Below are 23,999 nucleotides of genomic sequence, written 5' to 3' on the forward strand. Positions count from 1 at the left end.
AGCACCATTTGTTGAAGATGCTATCCTTCCTCCATTGCATGCTTTTAGCCCCTTTATCAAATATAAGGTAGTTGTAGTTTTGTGGATTGATTTCTGTGTCCTCTATTCTGTACCATTGGTCCACCCGCCTGTTTTGGTACCAGTACCATGCTGTTTTTGTTACTATTGCTCTGTAGTATAGTTTGAAGTCTGGTATCACTATGCCGCCTGATTCACACTTCCTGCTTAGCATTATTTTTGCTATTCTGGGTCTTTTATTTTTCCATATGAATTTCATGATTGCTTTCTCTATTTCTACAAGAAATGCCGTTGGGATTTTGATTGGCATTGCATTAAACCTATAGAGAACTTTTGGTAATATCGCCATTTTGATGATGTTAGTTCTGCCTATCCATGAACAGGGTATATTTTTCCATCTTCTAAGATCTTCTTCTATTTCTCTCTTTAGGGTTCTGTAATTTTCATTGTATAAGTCTTTCACCTCTTTTGTTAGGTTGATTCCCAAGTATTTTATTTTTTTTTGAAGATATTGTGAATGGAGTGGTTGTCCTCATTTCCATTTCAGAGGATTTGTCGCTGATATACAGGAATGCCTTTGATTTATGCGTGTTGATTTTATATCCTGCCACTTTGCTGAATTCATTCATTATCTCTAATAGTTTCTTTGTAGACCCTTTTGGGTCTGCTAGGTATAGAATCATGCCATCTGCAAATAGTGATAATTTAAGTTCTTCTTTTCCTATTTTGATGCCTTTAATTTCTTTCGTCTGTCTAATTGCTCTGGCCAGTGTTTCGAGAACTATGTTGAACAGAAGTGGAGAGAGAGGGCATCCCTGTCTTGTTCCAGATTTTAGAGGGAATGCCTTCAGTTTTTCTCCATTCAGAATGATGCTAGCCTGAGGCTTAGCATAGATTGCTTTTACAATATTGAGGTATGTTCCTGTTATCCCTAGTTTTTCTAGAGTTTTGAACATAAAGGGATGCTGTACTTTGTCGAATGCTTTTTCCGCATCTATCGAGATGATCATATGGTTCTTATTTTTAAGTCTATTGATGTGGTGAATAACATTTATTGATTTCCGTATATTGAACCAGCCTTGCATCCCAGAGATGAATCCTACTTGATCATGGTGCACAATTTTTTTGATATGTTTTTGTATCCGAGTGGCCAGAATTTTATTGAGGATTTTTGCATCTAGGTTCATTAGAGATATTGGTCTGTAGTTTTCTTTCTTTGAAGTGTCTTTGTCTGGTTTAGGTATCAGGGTGATGTTGGCCTCGTAGAATGAATTTGGAAGTTCTCCCTCTTTTTCTATTTCCTGAAGTAGCTTGAAAAGTATTGGTATTAGTTCCTCTTTAAAGGTTTTGTAAAACTCTGCTGTATACCCATCCGGTCCTGGGCTTTTCTTAGTTGGTAGTCTTTTGATGGTTTCTTCTATTTCCTCAATTGATATTGGTCTGTTTAGGTTGTCTATATCCTCCTGACTCAATCTGGGCAGATCATATGACTTAAGAAAGTTATCGATGCCTTCACTATCTTCTAATTTATTGGAGTATAAGGATTCAAAATAATTTTTGATTATCTTCTGTATATCTGAGGTGTCTGTTGTGATATTGCCTTTTTCATCCCGTATGCTAGTAATTTGAGTTCTCCCTCTTCTTCTCTTCGCTAGCATGGCTAAGGGTCTGTCGATTTTGTTTATTTTTTCAAAGAACCAACTTTTAGTTTTGTCATTTTTTTCAATTGTTTCTTTTGTTTCGATTTCATTAATTTCAGCTCTGATTTTAATTATTTCTTGCCTTCTACTTCTTTTGCTGTTGTTTTGCTCTTCTTTTTCTAGGATTTTGAGATGAAGTATGAGATCATTTATTTGTTGGTTTTTTCTTTTTTTAAGGAATGAACTCCAAGCAATGAATTTTCCTCTTAGAACTGCTTTCAATGTGTCCCATAGATTCCGATATGTTGTGTCAGTGTTTTCATTAATCTCTAAGAATTTTTTAATTTCCTCCTTGATGTCTTCTATAACCCATTGATCATTCAGTAACCTATTGTTCATTCTCCAAGTGATGTATTCTTTTTCCTTCCTTCTTTTATCGTTGATTTTCAGTTCCATTCCATTATGATCAGATAGGATGCATGGTATTATCTCTACTCCTTTGTATTGTCTAAGAGTTTCCCTGTGACATAATATATGATCTATTTTTGAGAAGGATCCATGTGCTGCTGAGAAAAAAGTGTAACTGCGTGATGTTGGGTGGTATATTCTATAGATGTCAATTAAGTCTAGGTTATTAATTGTGTTATTGAGTTCTATAGTTTCCTTATTCAACTTTTGTTTGGAAGATCTGTCCAGTGGCGAGAGAGGTGTGTTGAAGTCTCCCATGATTATTATATGGTGGTCTATTAGACTCTTGAACTTGAGAAGAGTTTGTTTGATGAACATAGCTGCACCATTGTTTGGGGCATATATATTTATGATTGTTATGTCTTGTTGGTGTATGGTTCCCTTAAGCAGTATGTAGTGTCCCTCTTTATCCCTTTTGATTAACTTTGGCTTGAAATCTATTTTATTTGATATGAGTATGGACACTCCTGCTTGTTTCCGAAGTCCATATGAGTGATATGATTTTTCCCAACCTTTCACCTTCAGCCTATGTATGTCTTTTCCTATCAAATGCGTCTCCTGTAGGCAGCATATTGTTGGGTCTTGTTTTGTGATCCATTCTACTAGCCTGTTTCTCTTGATTGATGAGTTTAAGCCATTAACATTTAGGGTTATTATTGAGATATGGGTTGTTCTTCCAGCCATATTTGTTTATTTATGTTACTAAACATGGTTTGTTTTCCTCTTTGATTATTTTCCCCCCTTTACTGTCCTACCTCCCACTGTTGGTTTTCATTGTTATTTTCCATTTCCTCTTCCTGTAATGTTTTGCCGAGGATGTTTTGAAGAGATGGTTTTCTAGCTGCAAATTCTTTTAACTTTTGTTTATCGTGGAAGGTTTTAATTTCATCTTCCATCCTGAAGCTTAATTTCGCTGGAAACACAATTCTTGGTTGGAACCCATTTTCTTTCAGTGTTTGAAATATGTTATTCCAGGATCTTCTAGCTTTCAGAGTCTGTGTTGAAAGATCAGCTGTTATCCTGATTGGCTTACCCCTAAATGTGATCTGCTTCCTTTCTCTTGTAGCTTTTAAAATTCTCTCCTTATTCTGTATGTTGGGCATCTTCATTATAATATGTCTAGGTGTGGGTCTCTTATGATTTTGCACATTCGGCGTCCTGTAGGCTTCTAGGATTTGGGATTCTGTCTCATTCTTCAAGTCTGGGAAGTTTTCTCGTATTATTTCATTGAATAGATTGCTCATTCCTTTTGTTTGAAACTCTGTCCCTTCCTGTATCCCAATGACTCTTAAATTTGGTCTCTTGATGTTATCCCATATTTCTTGGATGTTCTGCTCATGGTTTCTTAACAGTCTTGCTGAGCTGTCTATGTTCTTTTCAAGTTGAAATACTTTGTCTTCATTGTCTGATGTTCTATCTTCTAAGTGTTCTACTCTGCTGGTAGTATTCTCAATTGAGTTTTTAAGTTGGTTTATTGTTTCCTGCATTTCTAGGATTTCTGTTTGTTTGTTTTTTATAACCTCTATCTCCCTGTATAGTTGATCTTTTGCTTCTTGGATTTGTTTATGTAATTCATTGTTGAAGTGATCTTTCATTGTCTGATTTTGCTGTCTGATATCTTCCTTGAGACTCCAGATCATCTGAAGCATGTATATCCTGAATTCTTTATCTGACATTCCATCTGCTGCAGCTATTACCTCTTCTAACGTTGAGTTGACCTGCATTGCTTGTGGTCCTTTCTTTCCTTGTCTCTTCATACTGTTCGCGTTCCTTTCTACTTGGTGAAACTGTTGTGCTATTGAATTTTCCCCCTATATATTTATATTGGTCTTGTATAGTTGCAAAGTCTCCCTCGCAGGCGTGGGCGGCGGCTCTGCCCCTCCTCCAATTGGGGCAATGTGCCTACCACGCCGGCAGGCCACTGGGCCTGCTCTGCCGGTCGGTAGCAGGTCCGCCTACCTTGCAGGCACGGGCGGCGGCTCTGTCCCTCTGTGGGCCGATAGGCTTGTTCTGTCGGTGGTCGCAGTTCTGCCTACTTTGCAGGCACAGGCAGCGGCACTGCCCCTCTGCAGGCCTCTGGGGCTGTTCTGCCAGTGGGTCGCAGGTCCGCCTACCTTGCAGGCGCAGGGAGCAGGGCGGCTCTACCCTTCCTCAGGCCACTGGGCCTGTTCTGTCTGTCGGTTGCAGGTCTGGCCTGTTCTGATGGTGGTCACAGTTCCGCCTACCTGGCAGGCGTGGGGGGTGGGGGGCGGCTCTGCCCCTCAGCAGGCCGCTGGGCCTGCTCTGTGGGTGGTCACAGTTCCGTCTACCTTGCTGGCACAGGGGGAGGGGGCGACACTGCCTCTCAGCAGGCTGCTGCTCCTCTTCTGCCGGTGGGTCGGAGGCCCGCCTACCTTGCAGGAGTGATTGGAAGCTCTGCCCCTCCGCGGGCCACTGAGCCTTTTCTGTCAGTGGTCACAGTTCCGCCTACCTGGCAGGCGCGGGGGGTGGGGGGCGGCTCTGCCCCTCAGCAGGCCGCTGGGCCTGATCTGTGGGTGGTCACAGTTCCCTCTACCTTGCTGGCGCAGGGGGAGGGGGCAGCTCTGCCTCTCAGCTGGCCGCTGCTCCTCTTCTGCCAGTGGGTCGCAGCCCCGCCTACCTTGCAGGAGTGATTGGAAGCTCTGCCCCGCCGCGGGCCACTGGGCCTTTTCTGTTGGTGGTCACAGCTCCGCCTACCTGGCAGGCGCGGGGGGTGTGGGGCGGCTCTGCCTCTCAGCAGGCCGGTGCTCCTCTTCTTCCGGTGGGTTGCAAGCCCGCCTACCTTGCAGGAGTGATTGGAAGCTCTGTCCCGCCGCGGGCCACTGGGCCTTTTCTGTCTTGTTTCTGTGTTCTTATCACATGGTGTCACTTCACAATCAGATGGTAACAATCAGCATGTTCTTCCTGCCCTTCTACCCGCCAACAGTGCTTCTCAGACCTCACTGTGCAAGAGAGCCAGTCACCTGGGGATCCTGTAAAATGCAGATCTACTTCAGTAGATCCCAGGTAGGGCCAAGATTCTGCCTGTGCTGCTGGCTCGGGGAACAGCCCGGATCCTTGACCATGTCCAAACCCTAAAGGGTATCATGGTCTAATGCTAACAGAGCCTTCTGTTCCCAAGACGTTGAACATCTTTAGGTGACATTATTGCCATTCTCCCCAGCAGGATTCCCCACCCCCCACTCCAAGATGGAAAGGCACTGGATAGGGACATCCCGTGAGTCCTCACCATGAGAAGGCCACTGCAGCCTGCCTTTTTTATCCTGAACCTCTCTTCCTCTTCCAGGCATGGGCTGTGTGTCTCCAACTCTCTACAGGCTAGCGAGGATGCACTCACCCCTTCCTCTTCCTGTGAACTGTACTCTTTCTCGAAGTGAGGAAGGAGTCCCGAGCTGTCTGTCACCGGAGTCTTTTCATGGGACCCATGAGCCCTCTTCCTAAGTCTTTATTCCACAGTGTTTTATGAAGCCCACTTGTCTTCATTCTCCAATGTGCAGAGCAAGAGCAAGAGCAAGGGTTCAGCAAGTTCAGAGGCACAAGAAGGATTTCAGCAGTGGTGGCGAGAGGGAAGATGCTAGAAGCTTTGTGAGCAAAGGTTTCAAGATTTAAGAGTTCTTCAACACTGACTCAAAGGAAGAATTGAGAAAAGATGTTCCCCGGGGAGGGCCCAGCATGGCATCTCCCTGCTGCTGGTTCAGAATCACCAGTTGCAGACATGGGTTTCCGACTAGCTGAAGAAATTAAGACAGAGTGACAGAGCTGCTCCCGCCTCCTCTTGCTCCCCTCAGTTGCTCCAGCGGAAATAGATTAAATCTTCAGTTGCTTATTGTATTTCCATGGAATTTTCACATAAATTAGCAAATCAGCATCATTATTTGAAAATCTTAGGAAACATGATTCAGGGTTTGTCATTATTTTTTCCAAGGAAGAAACTACTGTGGATATTTTCTGCAAGGATACATGGTGACTTTCCCAGTTGGAAGCCGGCCAGCAGACCTGCATGCGACCATCTAAGAGGAAACCGGGTTCTGCCATAAGAGTAAACATAGTTACTGCTGGCATACTTTCTGTTCATGATGTTTTCTCTTGGTGTAGTTAAAAAAAAAAAAAGCCTCATTCCTGATGGTTGCCAAAGATGTGGCCTTTGGAAAGGGGAGTTTAATCGTTGTCCTAGAGTTGCTTGCCTTACTTTATCAACATCAGTGCTGGTTTGTGGCTTTGGGTATGTGAATGAGCTGTTGTGGCTTGGTTTGGGATGATGGCAGGATGTGAATTTCGTCAGATGGGTGATGAGGCCTGGTGCACCCCACAACCCTCTGAAGCTGGCGCTGGGCCTAAGTGGGAGGACTGGAGCCTCCACTGCATTTCTGTCTGGTTGTTTTCTTCCAGAGATTTTTCCTTGAAAACCTTAAACTACAGATAGGAAGCAGTGTTTCTGTGAGCCCTGGCCTAAGAAGACGTGTGGTTCAAGATGGACACCTTTTATATTGTGACCTCTTCAGTTGGAGAGTGTTTTAGTTTATTGGGGTGCGGCGACACACACCGCAGACTTTGTGTTAACCAACAAAAACTTATTTCCTTCTATGCCTGGTGCCTGGAAGTTCAGGATCAGGGTCCAGGCAGGTTGGTTTCTTCTGAGCCTTCTTTCTTGTAGATGACACCGTATTGTGTCTTCACATGGTCTCTCCTCTGATGTCATTTTGTATGTCCAAATCTTCTCTTCTTGTAATGCTACCAGGCAGATTGATTAGGGTTCACCACAATGGCCTTATTTCATCACCTTTTAAAGGTGAAGACTCCATCACTTTCTGAGGTACTGGGTTTAGAACTTCAACATAGACATTTTGGAAGTGATACCATTCAGTCCACAACAGGGTTCATAGAGACCACCTTGAAATTGCGAAACTGTTTCTCAGACTTGGCTTATGGTTCTTCCTTTTCCTTGTAAGTGTGGTTCTGCCTTCATCTAGTGGGCAAAGGGCAGTTCTGGAATTTCATCATGGAGGTTAGAAGTGGAATGGTGACATAATTCTTTAAACCATATTCTAGGCCATTGGAAGAGGCCTAGAAGATTTCCTGCAAAATACATCCAGGAAGTTATGTGAAGAATAGAGGGGACTTCCCTCTTAGAAGTCTGGGATGTGCTCTTGCATCCTCATGACTGCCCCAGACCTGCCACCACCAGCAGGAACATCAGGGGCTGGGGACCTGGAGGGCCTCAGCAAAACAACTGGGTCTGTGCTCAGTAGATCCTGAGGTCCAGTGGGTGGTGAAGTGTGCCAGGTGGCACCATTGGCTCCTGTAGGAGCCCGGCACAATCATCTCTGAGCCACAGCAGCTGGCTTAGTCAATGCCTGGCCCTTAGTAGATATTCCGTGAGTAACCAAGAGTAGATGACCAAGCGAATGCATGGACGACTTGGCAAACCACTCCCCACCTCCTGCACTCAGAAATTTTTCAGAAGAATGTCAGCTATTGGGGAACCTCCTCTTAGTTGTCTTGATTGTTTTCTGTCATTGTGTCCTCCTAAGACATTTGCTGTGGACTCCTCCAGTAGAGTTCAGCCCTGCATACATTGGCTTCAAGGCAGGTGTTGGACATCCTGTTTGAACCTGGACTGGAGGGTCACTGGTGCCACACGACTGAGAGACAATAGCAGTGTTCTGAATTCCCCTCCATAATTTGCCATTCGGGAATCTTGGGTACACACCACTAATACAGATTTTGAAGAACCACAGTGAGTCATCTGGTAGATGCATTTTCAAACTCCAGGGCACACTAGATTATCACCTAAACCACCACATTAAAAAATGAGCATTAGTATAAAAGAAATAAAAATAATATTATATAGTCACAGCTTAAGTTCTAGATGATGCTGTTGAGGTTTTTGAACACCAGCTGCCACAACTATGGCTGCTGCTGACGCTCCTTTCTCCCCGTGCCATTGAGGGTCACCGGGGGCATGAGTCAGAACAGGTCAGCACCCAGGCCAGGCATGCGGAGGCACAGCACCTAGTCCTTGGCCAAGGACTGCCTTGCTTTCATCATAGAGGATGGAGATAATGAAGAGCGTGAGTAACAGGTGGAAAATGAAGAACCTCAGACGTGGTCTTTGGTCATACCCCAGCACCTGGCAATCAAAATCTGATTTGGATTCCAAGCCCTTGTTCCTTCCCTGGTGTTTGACCACAACAGGCCAGTTCAGCAACTGCAGTTCAGCAAAATCATCAAACCTACACAAAATAAGAAGCAAGCACGTAAATTAAGCCCAAGGAAGAAAAGCACGCGTTGCTTCCCAGGGGCTGGCGTAGTCCTCCGCTGGAATCTGCAGTGTGAACTTAGAAGAAGAGCGTTTTCCTTCCGTGGTGCTGAGAGAGCATTCTTCGGCCAGCATGTTTTAAAGATTAGTAGATTTACTGGTAGGTGTAGATTCGATGACACTTTTTGAATTTTCATGAGTAATGTTTTTTAATTAAAACAATGATTATGATGGTAAGCAATTTATCAATTTTATCTCAAAACAAAGACAAAGATTTTAAAAGTGCTATAACAGTATGTACATTATATCTCAATAAAGCTGTTTTAAAAGTACTATGCTTTTATTTCAAAATGTTTAATATTGCAGAGAATTTTGTCTGCCTTAACTTTGTTATTACGTTAACCCTTTGAAAATGTCCACTTTCCCAGTTGAAGAGAACATAAATGAGCTTTCGCAGAAATCATAGTCATGCCGTTTTAAAAGGAGATCTGTTCTGATGATTGATATGTTAATTTCAAAATTCATATTCATTCAGCTTATATCCAGCCATGCAAAACAAATTTTGTATGTAGCTTTGAAAGCAAAAATGTACTGTCATTAAAATATATTGACTGTCTTAAAAAAAAAAAAAAAAGATGAGCTAAACACACAAATATTCAGGGACACACAATGTGTATGGATGGATGGGAAATTAAAACAGCTGTGAGATAAGAGGATAAAAGTAAAGCAGTTGGATAAGGAAAAGAAGAAAACAAAAACTAAAAATAAAGTGGTGTCTTACTTGAAAATTTACTAAGTGATAATTTTTTCCACTTGCATTTTTGGTCATTTCCATAACTGTTTTACACTGTGGACATGAGTGACCACATTTCATTATGTTTGTTTTCTCCTTCCACAAGATGGGAGTTTGATGTTCCAGCAGGTGCCCATGGTGGAGATCGATGGGATGAAGCTGGTGCAGACCAGAGCCATTCTCAACTACATTGCTGCCAAATACAACCTCTATGGGAAGGACATAAAGGAGAGAGCCCTGTATGGTATATTTTCTATTCTTACATCAACAGATAACACGGGAAGAATTTAGGTTCTTCCTTGAGTGAGAAAAACCAAGGCAGGGAGATCCTGAGGAGCCCCAGGTGGACCCTGGGCATAAACACTGAGGTCAGTGTGGGAGAGTACTGTGGAGATGCAGGAAGAGTAAGCATGGAGTGGATTCAGGGCAGTGACATGTAGAGAGGATATGGTTCATAGAGGCTTGCAAATCCTGAGGAACTATGAATTCAGGAAGATGGTGGAATCCTGATTCCATTGCTTAGCTTTAGAGGTTAAACAATCTATGCAATAGCTTGGGACAGGGGAAGGATTTGAGTGTCTAGACTTGAAGGCCTGGGAAGGAAATATCTGAAGCACCTGATTTTCCCTTTCTGGAAAGTATAAGACTGATAGCCAAGAACCTAAGCTACCCTCTTCTTCTACAGATGGGTCAACATGATGAGGGTTGATGGAGTCTGGTGTCAAGACATGACGGTGAGACAAAGCATTTCATTTAGACTTGAAGAAGTCCACTGATTGAGCACAGGGGTTTAGGTCTCCTCCATCCTGGGCTAGAACTGCTTTATTGAAAATAACATCTTGAATGGATCTGTGGAAAGTTCCTCAAAAATTTTAGAGTTAGCAATACCCCAGCAATTCCAGAACTAGGGATATACCCAAGAGGAATAAAAATACATCCTGAGTGGTATTTGTCCACAAATATTCACAGCTGCATTGTCATAATACCCAAGTAGTGGAAATAAACTAAACATCCAATGGATGAATGGGTGAAGAAAATTTCTTTGGTCATACAATGGAATAGTATTTGCTGTCCAAAGAGATGAAGTACTGATGCATGTAGCAACATGGATGGACCTTGACAACATTATATCACATTAAAGAAATCAGACCCCAATCACATTTTGTATGGTTTCTCTAGCATGAAGGTGAAGAACACTAGTATCTACAGGGATGGAAAGGAGATTAGTATTTTCTGGAGCTAGTGGGAGAGGTGGTATACATGTTTGTTAATCTACCCAGCATGGTTAAAATGTTCTGGAACTGGAGAATATAAATATTTGCAGAATTCTGTGAATGTACTAAAAAAATACTGAATAGTAGACTTTAATTGGGTGACAACTATGGTGTGAACATTTGTCAATAAAATTGCTTTTTAAAAAGAATTTTGAAAAACCCACTTGAAGCAAAAGAAATGAAGCTTTCCTATGTCATGAACTTACTGTAACTATATAAAGAATTGCAGCAAGTAGAGGACTTTTCTTAGGTGGGGATCACAAGAAATGCAATCATGATGAGCATTGGGCAACAGTATATGGAATGGATTAGAGAACATGAATTTTGGGAAATAATTGGGAGCACTTTATTTCTAACATTGAACACGGAATGATCCTGAACTATATAATAGAAAGAATGAAGTAGAGGGACTTGTCTGAGAGGCTGGGCCAGGGACTCTGTCTTGAGTGTACCTAGGAGGCAAGTGTTTAGCCACTGGAATCACAGTATCTTTATGTCCAGAACAAGGAACAGCACAGAGAGAATAGCCTATATGTACTACCAGTGTTTGTAGATACCAAGTTCTCTAAAGACCTTAACTTGTGATGGCCCAGTATGCTCTTTGGAACAGTATGTGGTCATGTATATAACAAAAATTTAGACATGTATTCCCTGTACGTTGCTCCAAGAAATGTTAATCTATAAATAAAACCCAGAAGATTGTAACTGGACTTTTAAGGGTCCCTAATAGAGGCGAATTAATTTGCTCCTATCTGATGCTCTGTTGTGTTTCAAAACTGTAAAATGTAGGGCAGTAAAAAATGTGGGGCAGAAGGCTTTTGACAGAGTGTTTGTGTTTTGTTTTGTTTTTTCCAGAATTGATATGTATTCAGAAGGGATGACAGATTTGAATGAAATGGTCCTTCTTTACCCATACCTTCCATCTAGGGACAAAGATGGAAGACTTACTCAGATCAAAGAGAAATCAAGAAACCGTTACTTTCCTGCCTTTGAGAAGGTAAGTGGAATTGGTTTCACCTATAGGGCACCCTCTAAATTGAAGATTGACAGGATAAAACTGGGTCAGCCCAGTGTTCTTCTCAACTATATTGCCACCAATACAACCTCTATGGGAAGGACATAAGGAAAGAACACTGTATGGTATTATTTTCTATTCTTATATCAATAGGGGAAGGATTTAGGTTATGCCTTGAGTGAGAAGGACCAGGGCTGGGGGATCATGACCAGCATCAGGCTGGGCCTGAGCACAAACACTGGCTTTCTCTTTATGTGGGTGAAGCTTGCCTGTTGATGGGACAGTCCAGTGGAAAGGAGGGAAGAGTCATATAGAACAGGATGCAGTTCATGAATACAGCACAGCGATGGAGTTTAGAGGGCATCTTAGTCCTAACAGGTTATCTTAGCACTTAGGACTGTCATATGAATAATGCCATAGAGGGAGCTCTATGCAAAAAATTTATATTTCTCATAGTTCTGGAGACTGAGAAGAGACAGGTCAAGGACATGGTGGATTGGTATCTGGAAAGCTTTGCTTCTTGGTTCATGAATGGCTGACTTTGGGCTGTGTCCTTCTACGGAAGATGGGTCCAAGGTCTCATTATAAGAGCATTCCTTGAAATGTGCCATTCCTTAAACAATAAGAAAACAAATAACCCAATCAACAAATGGGCCAAGGACCTGAACAGACACTTCTCAGAGGACGACATACAATCAATCAACAAGTACATGAAAAAATGCTTACCATCTCTAGCAGTCAGAGAAATGCAAATCAAAACCACCCTAAGATACCATCTCACTCCAGTAAGATTGGCAGCCATTATGAAGTCAAACAACAACAAGTGCTGGCGAGGATGTGGGGAAAAGGGTACACTTGTACATTGCTGGTGGGACTGCAAATTGGTGCAGCCAATTTGGAAAGCAGTATGGAGATTTCTTGGAAAGCTGGGAATGGAACCACAATTTGACCCAGCTATTCCCCTTCTCGGTCTATTCCCTAAAGACCTAAAAAGAGCATGCTACAGGGACACTGCTACATCGATGTTCATAGCAGCACAATTCACAATAGCAAGACTGTGGAACCAACCTAGATGCCCTTCAATAGACGAATGGATAAAAAAAAATGTGGCATTTATACACAATGGAGTATTACTCTGCATTAAAAAATGACAAAATCATAGAATTTGCAGGGAAATGGATGGCATTAGAGCAGATTATGCTAAGTGAAGCTAGCCAATCCCTAAAAAACAAATGCCAAATGTTTTCTTTGATATAAGGAGAGTAATTAAGAACAGAGTTGGGAGGAAGAGCATGAGAAGAAGATTAACATTAAACAGGGGTGAGAGGTGGGAGGGAAAAGGAAAGAGAAGGGAAATTGCATGGAAATGGAAGGAGACCCTCAGGGTTATACAAAATTACATACAAGAGGAAGTGAGGGGAAAGGGGGAAAAAACAAGGGGGATAAATGAATTACAGTAGATGGGGTAGAGAGAGAAGATGGGAGGGGAGGGGATGGGGGATAGTAGAGGATAGGAAAGGCAGCAGAATACAACAGACAGTAGTAGTATAGCAATATGTAAAACAGTGGATGTGTAACCGATCTGATGCTGCAATCTGTATACGGGGTAAAAATGGGAGTTCATAACCCACTTGAATCAAAGTGTGAAATATGATATGTCAAGAACTATGTAATGTTTTGAACAACAAACAATAAAAATTAAAGGAAAAAAAATTACACGGGCAATTATTACAGTTTTGGTTTTTTGTATGAGTGACCAACGTACGGTATTATCTCATTTAACGGCCTTTCAAAAACATTAGATCTTATGCTATAAATATATATACAGTAGCTATTTTGTCCTCATTAAAGAATGTCTTAATATAAAAAAAAATGTGCCATTCCTGAGAACTCTTCCCACAGGACCTAATTATGTCCCAAAGGCCCCACCTAACAGCATTGGGATCACAACTTATGAGTTTGGAGGGACTCAGATATTCTTTCCATAACAGAAACAGGAGAAAAACAGTGCCTAGGATTCCTTGGACATTGACCCTCACTTCCAGAGGGCCTTTTTGCATACTGATCTAGTACCCTGGCACTCGAGGCATTGCATAAAGGTAGACTATGAGGAAGGCTTGCACTAGTGATACCAAGTTGAAAGTTTCAGTTACTGGGAATCAACTAGAATTCTCTATGTACAGAATTCATAGTACAGAATTAGCCCTTGGGTGGTGGGAAGTTCTGAGCACACTGAAGGTAAAGCTAAAAGAGTGCTTTAAATTGTAGCATAAATATGATGTTGTGTTTTGTTCTTGTACCAAGCAATTGTTCATACTTTTCTTTGTAAACTTAATTTGATAGGGTGGCTGACACAATATTTTGTTTGATTGGTAGTGCCATGGGTTTTTTTCCCTTTATTCTTCCTCATTATTGCTGAGATATTTAAACAAATATCACATATTACCAAAAAAAATTTTGTGAAAATTATAATGCATACAGAAATTGACAGAAAGTTTAAAGAATCCATATGTGCCCATCTGTGAGATAGCAGAATTTACATCGTATGATGTACACTTTATCATGTGTCCAGATCTCCACTCCTGTCTCACCACATGTTACTTTTCCCATGCATTTCAGACTAAGATGCAGATGTCAGTGCAGTTCACGCCTAGATAATTTAACGTGTATTTTGTACCATCATGCTGAGCCAATGTCACAAAAATATGATGATTCAAGTCATGTGTGTGATGTGTATTCCTGACCTGACTCCTCCCATTCTGCAGGTGTTAAAGAGCCATGGGCAAGAGTACCTGGTTGGCAATAGGCTGAGCAAGGCTGACGTCCACCTCACTGAACTTCTCTACCACACAGAAGAGCTGGACTCCACTGTTCTTGCCAACTTCCCTCTACTGAAGGTGCTCTCTCTCAAGTCCTCATAGAGGCCCACACCTCCCATCATGAATCTAACATCTAAACACTGGGGCTGGTGGTGTTCTGACTTCTAGCCGTCTTCAGTCTTCACCCTCCCTTCTCTGGCCTCCAAAAAGATCTTCTAGGCCCTGGTTCTGAGGAATGAAAAGAATCTTGCTATGCAAGGACATTTGAGGTGGATGCTACTCTAAGAAGTATATTTGGCTTTGTATCATAAGTGAAACCAAGGGCCCAGCTTTCTCTTCACAGCCCCTATTCCATTTGGATTCTAATCATGACTTCCTTGGGAATCCCTCCATCCCCCGTATGCCCTTGTCTTTCCATGTTGAGCAAGTCTCCTTCCATCAGTTCTCCTTCCTCCTTCTCAGGTTCGTAGCCTCAAACGTTATATTTCTCTCTCAAACCTCCCTCCCTTACTCCCACCCTCAGCAACTGCCATCTTTATCTCTCAGTGTGATAATTTGTAGTGACTGACACCTGCATTTTCTGGTCTATTTCTATCATCATTTCTAACTCAGTATTACCATATCTTCTTTTCACCTGTTTGAGTGCTTCTCTGTTTCCACGTATGACAGGCAAATGTCACATTTTTTTTCTTTATATCATACAGTAGCAATGAATCTATAGGATTAAAGTGTAAGGCAGAAGACAGGATGGCTGGAACTGAATACAGTATTAAAAAGAAGTTGGGGAAGGGCTGGGTTTATGACTCAGAGGTAGAGCGTGCAAGACCCTGGGTTCGATCCTCAGAACCACATAAAAATAAACAAACAAATAAAATAAAGGTATTGTGTCCAACTCAAAAATAATATTAAAAAAAAGAAGTTGGGGGAAATTGTCATTGAGCTTTATTTTCTAGCTCTTATCTTTTTTTCTCATTGGTTGTGTTTCCCAGACAGCATGCTGGGAATGTCCAAGACTTCCTGATTGTGTTAATGGGTGTTGGTTTGGGTTCCACTCTCAGGCTGTGTTCTTCTGCATTTCAGGCCCTGAGAACCAGAGTCAGCAACCTGCCCACAGTTAAGAAGTTTCTGCAGCCTGGCAGCCAGAGGAAGCCCTTTGATGATAGAAAATGTGTGGAAATAGCAAGGAAGCTTTTCAGTTAAATGGAGGCAGACATGGAGACATACAATACTGGGCTTTATCCAAATGTTGATCCTGATTACGATGAGGCTAACACAGTTTCCCAAAATTTCTGTGCTAATTTAGTTAGAAAGGAGCTATGCAGATTTCTTTGCAATGCAGTCTATTTAGTTTTGGTGAAGCTTTATAACCATGATCACTACCTGGGATCTCTTTAAATTTGATAGAATAGAGAAAGTTTCTTATTCACTGGTCTATTTAAAAATTGTCATAACATCTGTCATGTACTATCTCAAAGAAAATTAGGTAGAAATTTTCATCTGATACTCTGCTTAGGCAAAAATATTTTTTTGTTTTGTGTTTTGCTACCTTTCTCACCAAAACACATTAAAAACAAACCTATAAAGAACCATTTTCTTTCAACTTTTTTCCTGTTATTTGTTCAACCTATATTTATGTCTAGCATGAAATATTCTGTATTCTTGGAGCCAGATAATCAATGATGAAAAAACCAGATACATTCTCTATGCTCATGGCAATGGATCTAGTGAGAGAAACAAACAAAAAACAGATAAACCCAATCTAAAATCATGCACAGCATGCGTATCACGTTCCTAAGGCTGCCACAAGAAACTCCTACAAACCTGCTATGGTTTAAAATAATGGAAATTCATTCTCCTACAATTCTGGAGCTAAGTTTGAAGTCAAGGTATGAGCCATGCCATGGTCTCTCTGAAGGCTTTATGGAAAACTCCTTCTTAGCCTCTCCCTAGTATCTGACAGGTGCTGGCCATTCTGGGAGTTTTTCAGTTTTTTGTCACAACACTCTAATCTCCTCTTTCCTGGTCAAAGGACAATCTCCCTGTACGTGTTGTCTGTCCACATTGCCCTCTTCTTATGAGGATACCACCATTTGGATGAAGAGCCACCCTATTCCAGGGTGACCTCACCTGTATTATTTCTGCAAAACCCTTTTTGCAGATGAGGTCACACTGACAGGTAGTCAAGGGTAGGACTTAAACATAGGCCTCTCACAGGACAGATTTTCTCCTACAACACCATGCTCAGAAGAGTTAATGTTGGGAGGGCACCATCAGTAGACATCTGCTGGGATCTGTGGGTGAGATAGGTTTCTCAAGGAGGGGAGTCATATCTGAGGTGAGATGAGCAGGAGGGACAATCAGTGAGGGGGGTGGCACCAGCACTGGGCAGCAGGGGTAGAATCCAGGCAGAGGTCAGCACAATCAATGGCCAAGAAGAGACAGTAGCCTGGGGGTTACTCCATTCAAGGAATCAAGTAGTTCAGGAACAATACCTGAAAATCTGAATGGTCCTCTGCTGCCATCTGCATACATTGCCCCTGCTGTCTCACAGACTCCTTGATCTAAGGTTTGGTCAAAACGCTGGCCACCATTTTTCCCCCTGAGCAGCAGCATTCACATTCCCTACAGGAAGGGAAGGAAGAGGAGGTCTCCTTCAGGTCTGCAATCTCAAAATATAGATCAATATATATAGTTATTTGTCCCATGGCAAGCCCATGGAATTTAGGCAATTGAATCTGGGGCTTAGTTTCTGTTAATCATTTTTGTAGAGTGAGCTTCCCCACAGATGGCTCTAGTAGGGCGGAGGGTGTCCTGGGACTCATGGCTCATACTTTTTAAATGTCTGTTCAATATTAGCTCAACTGAGACCAACCAAGATGTTCCTTCCTAGACAGCTTCCTAAAGAGTTCCCAGTTCCCTTTGCATATTCACCTGCTTGCTCTCACCTGGAGACTCCTCAGGGAATTAAAAGGAGGCCTCTGTTAAGTGTCTTTTGAACAGTACACTCTTAATTGGCCTTGGGGACAGAACAAACATATTTTGTATTGTGATGTACACGATGGGGGTCCGAGGCAAAATTCTACATTTTAAATTTTATATGTCCCTCAAAAGACTGTGTCTTAGGACTTATTCCTCAGCTTGGCACTACTGAAAGGTGGTAGAAATCTTTAAAATGGAGATTTTGACCTCCCTGGATGTGTGACTTTGAAAAAGATTGTGGGAAGCCGGTCCCTTCCCTCCCCTCACCCAGCCTACATTCTCTCTTTTTCTTCCTGGAAAACGTGATTTGAGCAGTTTTCCTCTGACACATGTTCTTGCCAGCCATGATATACTGGCCCACCACAGGAGCAAAAACAAATAGGTCAAATAAACACTTGAAATGTGAGTGAAAAGCCTGCAACTGTGAGCCAAAATTAACCTTTCCTCTTTTAAGTTGATTATCTCAGTTCCTTTGTTACAGAAAGGGAAGCTGACTAACATGCTCTAGAACAAAGATTTTTTTTAACTCATCAGATTCAGCACTCCTTAGCTTATTACATACATTTAGAATTTCTTTTTATCCTGGAGTGAATTTCCTAAGATTTGCCTCATTGTTCTTGGTGCTGGGAATACAAGATTGAGGAATGCATAGTAAACCATGTTGAAACAACTTTGCATAAAAGGAATTACAAATCAATATGTCACCTTGGGCCAGGAGGGTCCCTGCAAGAAGCCAAAGAACCAACCCAAAAGAATGGCTGAAGCCAGACATGGTGGTACACACCAGTAATAACCAGCACTTAGGAGGCTGGGGAGGGAGGATCTCAAGTTCAAATTCAGACTGGGCAACTTAATGAGAGCATATCTCAAAATAAAAAGTTAAAAATGAGTTGGGGCATAGCTTTGTGATAGAGCAACCCTGGTTTCAATTCTCAGTACCAAAAAAAAAAAAAAAGAAAAGAAAAAAGAAAAGAGCAGAGAGGCAGGCACTGAAGAAATTTGAATGAAATATCTATTCATAAATATAAGTATAGGATTAAGATTCCTCAAGTGGGGATTGGAGAACTCTGAAGCTGGCAACAGTAAGAAGACTCTACCACCCCATCCCTCAATGAGAAGTGCAGAAATGACAAGGTCCTAGTATAGGGACCTAGGAACACACTGAGAATCACATCTCCAAGATGGGCCACCTCCCAGAGCCTGATGGCCTTCAGAGAGGAAGGTACCACTGTCAAACTAAACAGCCCAGGATGCAGGGACAGTTTATGAGATCACAATATGACTCAAAATTGGACAATGACTAATGACCGATTTGTTCACAGCTTTATCCATCTTTATCTGACACACCATTAATATTAGTTAGAAAATAAGAAGAAATATACTTTTAATGTAAGATACACATGTAGATTTATATATTGTCTTTTTTTAAGAGAGAGAGAGAGAATTTTTAATATTTATTATTTAGTTTTCGGAGGACACAATATCTTTGTTTGTATGAGGTGCTGAGGATCGAACCTGGGCCGCACGCATGCCAGGCGAGCGCTCTACCGCTTGAGCCACATCCCCAGCCCTATATATTGTCTTTATCATAACAGATGTTAAATATTTTTAATGTTTCTCCTGGTAGTCTGTGATATAAAAATATAAAGAAATGAACATTTGATTTTTAATCTTTATATCATCCACCATTTTCAAAGAGAGGCTGTGTATGTGTGTATATTTGAGGTAAATGTGGATGTCAACCTTATCTGACTGAACTAAGAGGATTAGTTCAAGATGTGAGGAATTATTTACATTCACTTATCAGTTTTCCAAAATATTGTTGAAAAACGTGTGTATTAGCAGTGTTGTGACAACTAGAGCTACTTAGATGGGGCAGGATGAATAAGCACAACTTTAATCTTTGTAGACTTTGAAACATTAGGCCTATCTCACACAACCTTTGTTTGCCTTCCCTCTAAACTCCATAACTATGTTTGACTCTATCTGTCCTTGGGAACCCTTAGTACAGTTGCAACATTCTAAGTCAACAAGCTAACTAATAGAAAAATGTTCGGACTTTAACCACAGAAATAGGTAGACTTTCTCAAGGATTATGTTTCTACTAAATGATATCTACCTGGTTTCATTCATTATTTTACTTCATATTTACTGATCACCCATTGTGTTACCCAAATTGCTTTAGGCATACGGATTATCATTAAAAAAAAAAAAAAAAGGAATCCTGAATGAGAGAAAGAAGCTAACATGTGAAGATCCAGGCTAAGACAACCCCAGCCAGAAGGAAGTTGAAGGCAGGGAATTTGGTCAGGAACAAGTTTGGTGTTTTTTCAAACCAGGAAGAAGGAAGGTTGGTGTTGTAGGATCATGGAGAGGAAGCACTGAAAGATGAGGTCAGAGAGGTGAAAGCATGAGTGTGCTAGCCATCTATTGCTACAGAGATTGCCACCAAGTTTAGTGCCTTAAAGCAACAAGCATTTATTATGCTAAACAATTTGTGAATGGAAATCAGGAATCTGAGAGCAACTTACTGGGGGATTCAGCATCAGGGTGTCTCAGGAGGTTGCAGTCAAGTTATCAACAGGTGCCGTTGACATCTGAAGGATTAATTATTGGTGGGATTCACTTCAGACATGGCCCACTCATTCATCTGTTGGCTGAGTCCTCAGTTCCTCCCTGGAAGGTGGCAACAGATCTCAGTTCCTTGATATATCTGCTCTTCTTTAGGGCTCTTGACTATCCTTGTGACACTAATGTCACAAGAGAGAACAAGACAGAAACTAAAGGTCTCTGGAACCTAACATTGGAGGCCAAACTCTGGAGGATGGTGACAGACTGAGGAGATGGCTGGTGGGGAGGGCAGTAGTAGGGAGAAGGGAAGCTGAGTGGTGCCAGCCAAGGAGGCTGAGGAGGCTGCGACAGTGGAGTCCGGGGTACTCAGGACAGACAGCATGGCCTCATGAATCCAAGAGAGGAGTGTGAGCACTGAAGAGGGAAGATTGAATTGGGAACTTGAAGGGCACAGCTGGACAGGTCAGCTGCAGTGGAGTCACGGGGACAGAGGTGGCCTGACTAGAGTGGGTGGAGGAAAAGTAAGAAGTGAGGAAATGGAGACAGTGGCTACAGAAAACCTTTCCCAGAAGTTCTCCCAAAGAGGGCAGATATATAGGAAAGTGGGCTCTCTTTGTGATGTGGACAGGGGAATGTTAAAAGGCTGGACTCAATTTCTTCTGTGGAAAGTCTCCTGAGAACTGTGGAGGCTGTGTACCTAGGACTGCAATCCTTCCAGCCCCAGGGAGGTCACTCTGTGCTGGACAGTGCACCCTCTGGTGCTCAGTCATGGAGTGACAGTTACAAGGCCTTGCACTGGCCTGGGCAATGAGTTTTCTGCAAGACAGAGATCACTTTCTTACCAAATTTAAATTTGTGTTGGAATAAACTGCCAAAAAGCAACTAAAAATTGCATCAGCAAAGGCTGAGGTGGAAAGTCCTCCTCACCTGCCCTTGACACTTTCTGGTGTCTTCCACCTCCTCTTCTCATTCCCCGTTCTCTTTTCCTTCCTCCTTTGGCTCCTCTTTGCTTCCTTTTCCACTGTCCATTTCCTTCAGTCTGTACTGATGCAGCTCCATGCCCAGGAACACCAAGGACTGCTGTGAGATCCTGGAAGAGAGTCGTGGAGCGGCTTCTGCAGAGGGGGACAAAATTGCTGTCACCTTTGTTTCAGATATCTGACCTCTAGAAAATGTGAGAAAATTTTTTATACAGTTTAGGCCATGCAGGTTGTGAGAATTTGTTACAATGTCCACAGGAAACTGTTAAAAGAAAACCTGAGACCATTTACATTGAACAGTTATTTCCAGGAACAGAAGGGATTCAGACCCTGGCAGCAGCCCATAACAAAGATGAGCAAGAATGCCCTCCCCCATGTACACGTTTTATTTATAAACAGAGAAAATGAAGTGACGTACAGAAACAAGCCGATTAGTTGCAGTTGGCCTTTGCCTTATGAGGTACCATGTGTGACTGTCTAAAGCCCAACTACTGTGAGTGACTGAGACTCAGATCCTTGGTTGAATCTGACAAAAATAGAGGATCTGCTAGCAGTACTTAAAAACTATTTAAAATTCTAGGATATTGAAACTAATCTATTGTGACAAAAAGCATATCAGTGGTATAGGGCGGTGCAGGAAGAACTGATTACAAAAGGGCATGAGGACTTGGATGTTCACCATCTTGACTGTGGGATGAGTTAATGGGTGTAATCCCATATACTCTTCAGTATGTGCACTTCATTGTAATCAATTATATTGCCAGATGTATACACTTATTCTACAGTGCACCCCTCTGCTCTCCGTCCTTCTTGGCTACCTCTGTCTTCTCTGACATGTTTCCTCTTACTTACAGACAGGGTTAGGTCTGTACTCTCCTAGCCCTCTGGCCACATTCATCCTCACTTCTCAGAATAAACTAATAAACACTGCAAAACAAATCAGAAAAAAACAATCTCCATCTCTGGTTGGTTTTTTCCTTTGGCTATTTTCTTCTCTAATTTAATTCTAAAATTAAGTAGTGTTCACTCCAGCTCTAGTTTTGCTGTGTGATATTGAACTTTTACTTCTTAACCAATGAACTATGGGTTAGTCAGCTCTTCCTTGCTATGACCAAGGTAACTGACAAAAAGAGAGAAAGAAAGGATTTATTTTGGCTCATGGTTTCAGAGGATTCATTCCGTGTTCAGCAGCTTTGTTGCTCTGGGCCTGAGGTGAGGCAGAACCTCACAGTGGAAGGGAACGGTGGAGGAAAGCTGCTCATCCCACAGCAGCTGAGGAGCAGAGAGGGTGAAAGGAACTGAGAGAAGATAAACCCTTCCAGGCACACCACTGGTGACCTGCTTCCTCTACCTAGGTCCCATTTCCCAGTCAGTAGTCCATGCAGCCATGGATGGAATAATCCCCAGAGCTTTCATGGTTCAATAATTCCCCAATGTCCACCTGTGAACACAGGAGACTTAGGGATATTCCAAATCCAAACCACAAGAAATCATTGCCAAGCTAGTTCAAAGTGACCTCTTCTCTGTAAACCCAAGCCCGTCTCCCTTCCCATTATCAACTTTCTTCCAGAGCCTGCCATCCTCTGTCATTTCAGGGCTCATGTCTCCCTGTGGCCATCTTCTTATTTAGTGAGTCATCTACCTTCTTTGTCAACTTGGGCCCTTCCACACTAATCCAGCAATCCTGCCTCATTTCACAAGGTCAGAACCTGCACAAAATAAATAAAAGTTCCCAACCACAGCTCTTCCTCCCCAGAGCACAGCCTTGTGAAGAAAGCTGTGAGGAGTTCCCTGAGTCTTTTACCAGGCACCAGAGGCACCATGGACAGGGCAGCTTAGGTCACCCTCCAGGATGGCACCCCCAGTGTTCCCCTCTGGTGATGCTCCTTTCCTTCGTCTCTTAGATTCTCTCCCAGTACATCTCTGCCAGTCTGTGTCAGTGTCTCTTCCCTCATGACACCTTCACTGGTCAACTCTACCCACCTTGGACCTCCCAGCAAGGTGCCCTTCCAGATATGGTGCTCCTTCCCATTCTGTTTTCCTGTCTTCCAGTGATCCTTTTATCATGTTACCACTGGGAAGCTATTGTAGAGGGAGGGGAATTTCATGGAGAAACACCTCCCACACTGCAGGAGGGAGGCTATTGTGCACTGTAGGGGCAGCCTGGTCCCAGGCTCCTGGGATGTGCATGCACTGTTCTCTGCTATTCTGCTGCTCTTTCTCAAGTCCCATCCAGGCTCCCCTCTGAGGATCCCCTTATGTTGGTTGTTCCAGTGTTATTGTAAGGAAACAAAAATTGAAGAATTCAGCATCAAAATTTGGGGGCCATCTTCACCTCAATATATTCAATGACCTTACTTTATAGATGAATGCAGTGGGGCTCACAGAGGTTAAGATTTATCCTTGAGTTAGGGCTATCGCTCAGAGATAGAGCGCTCACCTACCATGCGTGAGGCACTGGGTTCTATCCCCAGCACCACATAGAAATAAAATAAAGATATTGTCTCCACCTATAACTAAAAAATAAATATTAAAAAAGATTTATCCTTGGATCCCATATGTGATCAAGAATGGAGTCAGCCTAGAGGCAGTCCCTCTGAACTGGAAGCAAGACCTTTTCTATTTATTTATTGATTCAGGAAATAGTTTTTGAGTTTTAATCTACTTTTTGGTTGTATTGGTACCTGGTACAATGGTCAAGGAGATGGACAATGTGCATTCCTTTAACCTCACAAAAGACATTTTAGTGAGAAGAGACAGAAAAGGAACAACGGAAAGAAGGAAGACAAAAGAGGAAAGGTGATTAAATATCACATTAACTACAGCCTGTGATCAGAATGTGAAAGAATTTAAACAGGGAGTATGATAGAGTGTTGAGGGCAAAGGGCAAGTGAGAACTCTACGTGGATGATGAGGAAACCCCTCTGAGGAAGCAACCTTAAGATGAGACTCAAAAAATCAGAAGAAAACACACTAAACTATTTGGATGCCTTCATCTTACTTAATCCTCACAACAACCCTATATCATAGACAATAGAACTACAAACATATCAAAAAAGTTAGATCAGAAACCAGAGTTTTGGCTTAAAAAGACTACAGAATCATTCTTCTCCATTGTATTAGAATTCTACCATGTATGAACTTTTTGAGGGGATGGGCTGATTC

The 23,999-nt window shown here is 42.2% G+C and overlaps 1 protein-coding gene across 1 annotated transcript; it reads left to right on the forward strand.

Annotated features, from left to right (window-relative positions):
• The first annotated feature begins 9,300 nt into the window (after window positions 1-9,300).
• On the forward strand, window positions 9,301-15,567 carry LOC139701361 (glutathione S-transferase alpha-3-like). Its single transcript, XM_071613927.1, has 4 exons — window positions 9,301-9,435; window positions 11,326-11,467; window positions 14,251-14,382; window positions 15,385-15,567. Exons 1-4 carry the CDS (start codon window positions 9,314-9,316, stop codon window positions 15,502-15,504), a joined length of 516 nt encoding a protein of 171 aa, XP_071470028.1. The 5' UTR covers window positions 9,301-9,313; the 3' UTR covers window positions 15,505-15,567.
• Window positions 15,568-23,999: the final 8,432 nt, after the last annotated feature.

The sequence above is a fragment of the Marmota flaviventris genome, chromosome 6 (assembly GCF_047511675.1).
Source record: "Marmota flaviventris isolate mMarFla1 chromosome 6, mMarFla1.hap1, whole genome shotgun sequence".
Taxonomy (NCBI): Eukaryota; Metazoa; Chordata; class Mammalia; order Rodentia; family Sciuridae; genus Marmota; species Marmota flaviventris.

Excerpts from the sequence above, each read along its gene's own strand:
- LOC139701361 (XM_071613927.1), top strand. The coding sequence starts at position 9,314 with ATGTTCCAGCAGGTGCCCATGGTGGAGATCGATGGGATGAAGCTGGTG. Across the intron at positions 9,436-11,325 it reads GACATAAAGGAGAGAGCCCT|AATTGATATGTATTCAGAAG; the intron begins GTATGGTATATT and ends TGTTTTTTCCAG. Across the intron at positions 11,468-14,250 it reads ACTTTCCTGCCTTTGAGAAG|GTGTTAAAGAGCCATGGGCA; the intron begins GTAAGTGGAATT and ends CCCATTCTGCAG.